The 10,528-nt window shown below is 44.6% G+C and overlaps 1 protein-coding gene across 6 annotated transcripts in view; it reads left to right on the top strand.

Moving 5' to 3' along the window:
- PELI3 (pellino E3 ubiquitin protein ligase family member 3) overlaps window positions 1-10,090 on the top strand; it is a 418,904-nt gene extending 408,814 nt beyond the window's left edge. For 3 of the 6 annotated variants that reach the window (XM_069644928.1, XM_069644930.1, XM_069644927.1), the window contains 3 exons: window positions 5,056-5,253; window positions 6,293-6,493; window positions 9,479-10,090. In XM_069644928.1, coding sequence (XP_069501029.1) covers window positions 5,056-5,253; window positions 6,293-6,493; window positions 9,479-10,045 — 966 coding nt within the window. In that variant the 3' untranslated portion in view covers window positions 10,046-10,090. The remainder of the gene's footprint in view (window positions 1-5,055; window positions 5,254-6,292; window positions 6,494-9,478) is intronic. The other 3 variants (XM_069644933.1, XM_069644929.1, XM_069644932.1) reach the window with 1 other exon arrangement.
- Window positions 10,091-10,528: the final 438 nt, after the last annotated feature.

Here is a 10,528-nt window from a genome sequence, read left to right on the forward strand (position 1 = left end):
AGAGTTACTGTCTGTCAGGAATGGAGCATAGAACTGCCTTCCAAAATCTTCCCTCATTGTTAGAGGTGTCTAAACAATAATGTTCTTTAAACGTTTGGATGATGGACCAGGTTTCTGCCTCGCAAATATCCTTTATCAGAACTCCCCCCTGAAGTGTAGAGGACGTTGCCATGCCCCTAGTGGAAGGAGCCCTTAAGCCTTCTGGGGGATCTTTCCAAGCTTGCCTGAAATAGCCAATATGATCCATCTGGATAGTTTTTGTTTGGTAACTGACAGACCTAGTTTGTGTCCTGCATAACCAGTGAAAAGTTGGTTGTGCTGTCGCAACTTTGCCATTCTTGAAACATAAAAGCTTAGAGCTCTCCTTGGATCGATTCTATGAAATCTAGAAAAGAGGGTTTGACCTTTAGGACAACCTAATCCTTGTAAAATGTGGTAAACAGACATTTACAGGATAAGGCCTGCAACTCACTTACCCTGCAGGCTGATGTTATCGCTACTAAAACAATAGTTTTGCAAATTAGCAACCTTAAAGGGCAGGAATGGAGTGGCTGGAAAGGATCACAGGTCAAAAACTTTAAAACCAAATTAAAGTCCCAAGTTGGAATTTGGAAAGGTGAAGGAGGAAACACATTTGTGAGTCCTTTAAGAAATTGAGTTATTAAGGTTTTTTGAAGTAGGATGCCTCCTCTGAGGTGCGCTTGAATATGGAAAGTGCTGCTAGATAACCCTTGACTGTTCCAATCTGGAGCCCCAGATTTTCCAAATGCGCCAGAAACTATAACACTGCAGGTGTATTGCATTGAAAAGGGTCCTCATCTTTCTCCCTACATCAGCTGCAGAACGTGTTCCAACAGCAGCGGTATAAGGATTTTGTTGCTGGCCTTCTGGCTGAAAGCAAAATCTCTGTTACGCCATCCAGGAGGTCCCAATCCTTGTACCTCCGCCTCTCAGAAACCATGCATGTTCCGACCTCTGGATGGAGATCCCAACCCCCCTCTTGCGAGAGACGATCCTCTTTTTGTGGGAGACATATTGGAGGGAAGATGGACATGTCCAGAAGGTCCAGATACCACGCTTTCTTGGCCCAATCCGGGTCAATCAGGATAATGGGTTTCCTGAACTTTCTCAACCTCCTGATCACGTGAGGAATGATGGGGACTGGAGGAAATGCATACAGGAGTGGAAACTCGCATTTCACTACAAACGCCTCTCCTAGAGATCCTCTTTGGGGAAATTCCCTGGGGCAGAACAGTTTGCACTTCTGGTTGACACTGGTCACGAACAGATCCACTTGAAGGGTTCCCCAAAGGGTGAAGATCTGTTGAAGGACTTCCTGAGCTAGTTCCCACTAGTGGAAAACCGTGCTTTGCCTGCTTAGAGCATCTGCCGCTGTATTCTCCTCCCCAGCTAGGTGAACTGCCGATAGGGAGATTCCTTCTTGATTTGCCCAGAACCAGAGCTGCATTGCCTCTATGCACAGTGGTAGTGACCCTCACCTCCTCTCTTGTTGAGGTAGTACATGGCCACCATGTTGTCTGTCATTATCAGGACATCCTTTCCCGGTACAGAGGGCACAAAGGCCTTAATCGCCAGTCTGATTGCCCTCAGCTCCAAAAGGTTGATGTGTAGTTTGGACTCTGATGAAGACCAACGACTGCTGATTGTCAGATTGTTGGCGTGTGCTCCCCACCTTGTGAGTGAGGTGTCCATTACTACTGTTATCTCAAGCCATGGTTGCCAAAAAGGTTCTCCCTTCAGAATGTTGTCCTCGCAGGCCCACCACAGAAGATCCTGTGTGACCCTGCTCGGAACCTGAAGTAGATCAGACATCCTGCATGAGAATTGAGACCACTGTGTCCTGAGAGCCCATTGAAGGGATCTCCTTCTCAGGCGAGCCTCTGGCACCAGGAAAATGCAGGCCGAGCAACCTCAAAAAGTCAAAGGCCGGAAAACGCTGGGCATTCTGGAATTTGGTTACCATCTGCAGAATGTGTTGAGCTCTCACCTCTGGTGTCAAGGCTTTTCCCAGGGATGCATCCAGGACTGCGATTTTGTACCTTACTCACAGTACAATGGTAGAAGTAGGGTGTCATATTTATGTAATTCAGAATTAAAACGTAGAGTTGGAGTAAGGTAAACAATCGCATAATTGGGAGATGTGGATTGTATCATATTACACTTTTAGCAAGTATGGATTTTAGGAATTAATGTAATTTTTTAAGATGGTAATTGTTGTTTGCTCTTTTGTTATACCTTTACATACTGATATGTTGATGAATTTGTATAAACTAATGGATGTATTAAAAATGATGTACTAAAAATGGATGGCCTAAATGACATGACTACCTCGTTTCTCTAAAAGCAGTCCGCACAGGTTTTGTTGTCTATTGAAAACTGGTTCTATAGCACCTTTCTCTAGCAGGGTTAACATTTCCTGCAACAGGAATGGATCTGGAACATTTAGCAAATGGCTTCCCGGTGGATGATCCTGAGGACTCTGTATGAAGGGGAGCCAGTAACCTCGGGCTACTGTTTCCAGTGCCCATGCATCTGAAATAATACCTCACCATTCTTTCAGATGCTGTGACAGTCTGCCTCCCACCGGGGTGTCGTTAGTCAAGACCCCAGAGAGGTTTTGAGGCAGCTGAAGAAGCGGCTTATGGTAAAGACATTGCTGCTTGGGGTGGATTTGCACCTCTCCCTCGTTTACGATGAGGGAATCTTCTTTAACCCCTTTGACCAGCCTGTCCCCTGCGCTCTTCCAACTGAGGAGTAGTAGTGAAAGGACCTACCCATCAAAGATGATCCATTGGAGTGAACAGGCTGTGGCTGCCTGATAGTGACCTGCCTCCCACCTTTGAGGTCTGCAGCTTCTCAAGGATTTCATCAACCTTATTACCAAATAATTGCAAGCCGTCAAAGGGCATGATGAGGAATCTAGATTGTACATCAGGTGCAAACCCTGACTTCCTAGGAGCTGGCCTATTCCATCCTAGGAACTCTACCACTCTGGAATCCGCATGATTAGCCGGGTCCGGTTTTAAAATCTAGCTCTGAAGAGGTGTCTACCCCACTAGCTGTGTTTAGGGTGTCATGTAGCTCCCTAACCCTGGTCCCTTCTGAAATGAAGCATTCAGGGACATTAGTATCTTTATAAATGCCAGGGGTATCCAATTGAAGACCACATGGAGGGGTTTCATCTGAAGTTTCATAGACCTCATATATTGGAGTAAAGGATCTGAAAAAATCGTTTTTAGGTAGAGGTTTAAAACGCTTTTCTCTTTCCTGACTTTTTTGAGGCAAAGGTGTCAATGAATGCACAGCCGGTGTCGATGTTTTTTTCAGCTGCATCAATGGTATTGACGGTTTCTTTGATGATTTCTCGTCTTGTCGAGTACTCTAAGTCTTATGACCCGGGCTCAAGGGCGGGCAGGGTTTTGCCTTGGCCTCATGCTTGTCCTTGACTGTAGCATGGCCACTTTTCTTATGTTTAGAGGAGGACGTGGCCTGTTCTGTGAAGACTTTACACATTTTCTTTCTACAGAGTTTCCACTCATCTTTGGAGGAGGATTTAGTCGGGCAGGCTACACTCCTTTCATCTGAGGAAGAAAAAGAAGAAGATGGAGAGGGTGGTCTATGCCTTCTCTTTGATTTTTCTGATGACGAAGAGGAGTGTGTACTACTCGAGTGGGATAGATTTTTTTGACCTTTTTTATGAGAAGAATCTCTCGAATCGTGGGTTGAACAAAATTTCAAAGGAGTGGACAGGGATTTGGGTACAATCCTACCCATCGACAGTTTAGCTTTTAGCTCTTTTAAGGCCTTACTTGTCATCGTCTGACAGGATTGACAGTAGGCGGTTTTGTGCTTGAAGCACAGGCACCAGATGCATATTTTATGAGGGTCTGTGATGGACATTTTGGCGTTGCAATCTAGGCACTTTTTGAAGCCCGTCTTCGGAGTAGTAGGAGTCGAAGACGAGGCCATCTCGAAACGTTTTTGTAGAAAACTAAAGTGCGCCATAATTCTCGAAGCAATCGCATTTGCGGAAAAACGGAACAGAAGCCAACGGGCGCTAAGTGTGGTATATGTACTCGGCGATGTCAACCGTAATGGAAGCACTCGAGGGACATCAAGTCGACCGTCTCAACGCACAGTGCCCTCTTCCGAGAAGACATTTATTTACGAAGCAGCTGAAGCTGGAAACGAAGATATCATAAGATGAGGAATATGTGGGAGGACACAATCCATTTGAAAAGAAATTCATTCTGCAGGTGTAACTTGTTGTGCTTAGGTTTTGCTACTGAGTGATCAGACAGCAGCACACATTACGAGAGAGCTCCGCAGTATGTGGTGATAACGTATATGGAGAAGACTTTAAGAGAAAATTAGGCAACATTATGAATGTTGTCTTAACATCAAAAAGGGGGGGATGAGTGTGAAAAAGCATCTGTTTCTTTTACATATGAAATTCCTACATTCTTGTTTACCCTTTACTGTACAACCAGTAGTAGCTGGGATGCCTTATTACACTTCATTTCCTCTTACTTTAACTGTAGGGAAGAGCAAAGCATCCACTAACCTGCAAAGCAGTGGGGAACAGGGATTATGTGCATGTGTGTATGGGCATCTTGATTCACCCTTTAACGAGGATATGCATATTTGTAAGCATAGCTGGTGTTCTACTTGTGACACAGCTTCCTCACTGCCTCAGTTGGCAAAGCTGCGACAGCATTTGGAGCTGTAAAGTTTTCACTTACATGGAAACAATAAATGAAAGGTTACCAGTAAAATGCACCAGTGTTGTGGGTAAATGCCGGCCGCTGAGCCTCAGGAAACCACGCCAGTTCAGAGGTGGACCTGTCAACTTAACGAGGGAGTTGAGACCCTGTTTTTGAGAACTCCTAAGTATTAGTAAATAAGTTGATCATGTTTAGGAATGGGCCCCTTTGACAGTAAAGGTCCAAAATTACGTGCAGTGTTTTCTCCTATAGATCATTTCATAAAAGCTCAAAAAATGTAATTCTGTTCTCTCTCTTTTTTGCCTGAAAGATTGGAAGATCCACAGAAAGCATGATAGACTTTGTGGTGACGGACACAGCACCGGGGGGCACAGGAAACAGTGATGGGCAGTCCGCACAGAGCACCATTTCCCGCTATGCATGCCGAGTGATTTGCGAGCGTGGTCCCCCTTACACAGCCAGGATATATGCAGCTGGCTTTGATGCTTCACGGAATATCTTTCTTGGAGTAAGTCAGTCCTTAAAGTGTTAATAAAGCAACCTATTCAAATAACATAATAGACATTGATCCCAGAAATGTCTTATGGAAACTTGATATCCTCTGTGGCATTGATGATGGTGGCCCATCGAAGTAAGGCTAAAATGAAAGATGGGGTTTAAAAAAATAAGGATGATGGTGTTTATGCGGTCCCTTATCATAGGCAAATGCACAGCCTTAAAGATGTAGTAGGTTGGTACATGCTCATGTTCAGTGATATCCGCTATTACCCGTCTTCATGAAATGAATAATGTCTTACTTATCAATTCCATGAGCATGGGTTATGGGCAAGTGTTTATATTTTCACAGTGCCTCATATAGCTCTATTATTCTATGTAGTATTCAACACCAAGTGACGGACGACCCTTTTGTGGCTTCATGAAATAGCATAGATGAAGGCACAAGGGAAAGATCCTGTAAACCTGAGGCATAGTATGGGTCAAGTAAATATAATCTATGGGGGTGGAGGGCCTGGCAGATAAAGCTAGTTGTACCAAGCAGCTAATCCTGCTCCTAGGGTATTTAATTAAATCTGGAAGCATACAAGTGAATGACAGTGTAGGGATCCACCCAAAAAGAAACCTCCAAGTGAATGATGAAGCAGCAAGTGTTTTTTCTATTAATTTAAAACATCTATATATAGGGCGATTTCGCCAATCATACTTCAACATGTAATTGACCTTCATGAGTTAGTTAAATCAACAGATATTAAATCTAGCAGAAACTTGATTTTTTTTTTTAAAAAGAAAAAGGTAACTAAGTTAAAAAATGCTACTCTCTGCTAGATATTGTTAGTAGTCCTGCTATCATGATGAACCATCCTGGCTTTGCAAACTTGTAGTGAGGTTTGGGTTATTGTTTGGCTTTTATCAAAAATGTGATGACGTTTTTCAGGTGGTAGTAATATTTAAATCCCTAGACCTTAAACCCTGTAAAATATCATGTGCTAACACCACTGTTATTGTTTTGAGACTTGTGATGTCACACTGTTGTCTGCAATCATTGGCAGGAGAGGGCAGCAAAATGGCGGACTCCGGATGGCTTGATGGACGGTTTGACCACTAATGGTGTGCTGGTGATGCACCCCACCGGGGGTTTTTCAGAAGACTCCTTGCCAGGCGTCTGGCGGGAGATTTCCGTGTGCGGAAACGTCTATGCTTTGCGGGAAAGCCGGTCAGCTCAGCAGAGAGGAAAGCTGGTATGTAGCAGGGTATGGACCAACCTTATGTTTGTTTGTCTACTGTTTCCTCCCCTTCACAGCCTTCCTTTGAGTGTGTGGTTATGGGACGTTTCAATGTTGCATTCGATCTGATATAACAATTCCACTGAATCTTGTAGTCGTGTGTGTATAGTGCTGCGGCCATTCATTAATTGATTGTATTTTCATGCAGTCCTTTATTTTACAAAACGTTACCGTATACTACTCAAAACAAGGAAAATTGACTAATCAAGCAAGGTTCAGTACAATTACCACAAAAGCGCAATTACCACAAAAGGAACTAACAGATTCTTCGCTAATTAGCACTAATTAACAACGTACTTGTCAAGTCCAAAGTTCCTCCACCTGGATTTTTACATTGGACAATTAGGCAACAATTAATGCCTCCTTCGTATACAACATCGAACTCCTGCAGCGCCCCACACTCTGTAGGGCTGCTTGCAGGATTCACTACCTGACACTCATTTAAGCTCAACTCCCACCCTTGCTCCCCGGCTGGCATCTGATGAAAGATTTATTACAGACATGCCCTACACTTCCCCATTTCACAAAAGGTGGGATGTGGAACAATTTCACAGTGCCCACAAAGTTAGGCGGTTGTAAATTCCCCTCTGACATGATTTAGGTGCTAAAGATTGACACAGAAATGCACCCCCCCCAACGCAGACATGGCTAGTGCACAAATACCAATTAACAAATATCAAACCCTCATGTTTTGTCTTGGCGTGAGATACTCCTGTATAAAACACAGCAAGTGCCTAATTTGTAAGAAAAAAACTTTTTAAAAAGTGCTAGGGCCCAAAACATTTCTAGCACATCTGTAACACAATGGGACGGGCTGCTCCTGGCCCACTGTTGCCCTTACACATGGCTGCTCCCTACGTTGTGAACATATATGAGGTTAAAGCTGAAGCTCCCACTGGCTCATTGTGGTGGGGAGGGGGTGGACTGACTAAGGCAGATGTACAAATATCTGATCAAAATATCACAATTGTGACTTGGTACGACACAAAAGTTTAAATGCTTATTTGAACACAGTCATCGTTAAAATCTTAATCTGATTCTTTGGGTGGCATCTATCCACAGAAAATACAGCAAATAGGCTTTCCTCCTATGGTAAACTGACGGTCAGGTGCAGGCAAAAACATTACTGAACCGATGAGTTTGCCTGTCAAACACTTCAGCAACATCTCCCTAAATACATTACCAGTCTATGCAAGGCATTGCTCCTAAGCCATGTCAATTTCCCTGCCCATGCTCCTTTGTTGATGCTGCTGACTGGTAGTTGTCCTGTTGTTGACAACCCACCCTGCCGCCAGGCAGTTCTTACAATAGAAAGCTGCACCAATGTCATGTAAGTTGATTGGAGCAGTGTGTGCCAGCAGGTGCACCCAACACTGTCCCTTTCAATAGCATTGTGATTTATGGAAATGGATAACTAGCATTGCTGCACAAGTGTGGACCATGCTGTTCATGAATAAGAATGAACCAGTCCAGGATGCAGGGACACATGGCCAGTGAACACTGTTTATTGATGAGGCACAGACTGACAGCCTGACGGTTAAAATCATACATTCGACAGAACAACACATTATAATCAAATCTGGTCTCAGACAGTAATGGCAGGGTTCAGAAATAAGTGCCATGGCTGAGTCCTGTCAAACATATCCACAAATGAAGCACCGAACACAGCACCTTTTCAAGCATACGCTTTAGCTCTAATTATTCTCCAGCCTCCAATGACCCCCGAAACAGTCCCCAATATGTCCTGGTACATAAAAAAAGATTGAATACACCCCTCTCTCAATCCCCTTGGGCTAGTACCCTCCCCACCCTTCCAGAAAAAGATCTCTCCATCTCTCTCTTTCTCCCCCTGTCTTGCTCTCGCTCCCTCTCTGGCTGTATGAGGTGTCTTTACTCTAACCTCTAGAGACCTCCCAATTCAAACTCGACTCTTTGGCAACGCTGGGAGACATTCTAGGAAGCTTCTGAGGCTCTTGCTTAACTGCCATGTGATGCTTTCCCAGTTCAGGCACTCAGCATATTATTACAAACAGGCCTGTTTACTACAGCTAGCAAACCTGTGCCTGACCCAGCAGATTTCGTTTGTAGGCCTCTTACAACAATTAACAAGTCCGTTTCTTGGCAGTCCATCAGGATTGCTTGCAAACCTGCCAGAACTTTAATCTCCTCACCTTCTCTGTATCATTATTGGGAATTGTCTGGTCATAAGAGGGTATATTTTGGTTTTTCAGTGGGCACAAAAAACATGCAGAGCTGAGCGACTGTCTTTCCTGTCACATGCCACCCTTTCTCTCTTGCAACCAATAGCCATTAAAGTCAGTCTCTAAGGAAGCAATCTAACCACTAAACCAGACTCGAGTGACTTCCTTAACAAAATTCTAGCCCAGTTCCAACAACATGGCAACATGTATCCTCCTCCTCTCAGCTGCCAGCACACACGCCAATCACCTGATCACCACCTCTGGATCAGAAGCCTATCCTTTCTTGTTAAGTCGAAAACACCTTGTGGGAACTGAGTAAACCTTCACATTTGAGAGCCTCACTGCAGTTAGTCATTTTTTATTGACGAGAAATATGTTTTAACCTAAAATGAAAATGAAGAGATTTCCCACCCTTTGTCCAATCCACTGAGAACAGAATTCATAATGTGTTCCCCCATGACAAATGCAGGGTATCTTACTTACAAAGGTTGAGTTCAGAATCAATATCACAGGGAACATATGAGATGAGTTAAGACTCTTCTCCTACAAGGTGGAACGGCACTACGTCCATTACAGAAGTTACAGAAGCCATTTCTGTGACCAGGGCACAGATTGCACACGTGGATAAAAACATTCTTAATATGAATCGGAATACTGACATTCCCAAATTACATTTTTTCAAGATATCGTTTATCTCCCATCCTCATTCTGAAACGTGACTCTACCCCATTATATTTTTTGCTATTTCCAGGTGGAGAACGAATCCAACGTCCTCCAGGATGGCTCCTTGATTGACCTCTGTGGCGCCACCCTACTGTGGAGGACAACTGAAGGCCTTCAACGTACACCGACATTGAAGCAACTGGAAACCCTGCGTCAGGAGATTAATGCAGCCCGACCACAGTGCCCTGTGGGCTTCAACACCTTGGTATTTCCCAGCTTGGCACAGAGGGAGGTTGTGGAAAAAAAACAGCCGTGGGCATACGTCAACTGTGGGCACGTGCACGGCTACCACAACTGGGGATTCCGGAAGGAGAAAGGAGAACATGAGCGGGAGTGCCCAATGTGCCGTCGTGTGGGGCCATATGTTCCACTCTGGCTGGGCTGCGAAGCAGGGCTGTATCTGGATGCTGGCCAGCCCTCCCATGCCTTCTGCCCCTGTGGGCATGTCTGCTCAGAAAGGACTGTGAAATATTGGTCGCAAATCCCGCTCCCACATGGCACACACGCTTTCCACGCTGCCTGCCCCTTCTGCGGGACCTGGCTGACAGGGGAACAAGGACAGATCAAACTCATATTTCAGGGGCCTGTCGACTAACAGGGGAAGGCAGAGCAGGGGATATAAATAAATGTCGAAAAGGAAGCTGTCCTGTATGTGTATTTTTTTCATGACAACCTCTAATAGCCAGAGGTGGGAAATGCGACAGAGATCCAAAAAACAATAGTTCTAGTAACTGAGCTCCTGCATCTTTCTTATTGTAGGGAAAGGTCAGAACTGCACCTCATGGCAACAGTTACTATTGTGTTAAGTGGGGGAAGGTCTGCCTGCAGCCTTTGGTAGCACCCTTCCTGCTTATACTGGGGGAACGGTCAGGATTGCAGCTCTTGGAAAGACCCCCCCACACCTCATATCGGGGAGTGGTAAGAACTGTACATGGGTTAACCTGTTCCTACTGCTTTATAGATCCATTGTGAATGAAACACTTTGTCTGCAGCACTGAAACGCTTTAAACTAACAACATTGAGAGTTTCACTCTCGGTACAGTACATGTGCACTCTTTTGGTGCAGCATATTTGGAGA

This window comes from Ambystoma mexicanum, chromosome 2p, assembly GCF_040938575.1.
Source record: "Ambystoma mexicanum isolate Mex_15411 chromosome 2p, UKY_AmexF1_1, whole genome shotgun sequence".
Classification (NCBI taxonomy): domain Eukaryota; kingdom Metazoa; phylum Chordata; class Amphibia; order Caudata; family Ambystomatidae; genus Ambystoma; species Ambystoma mexicanum.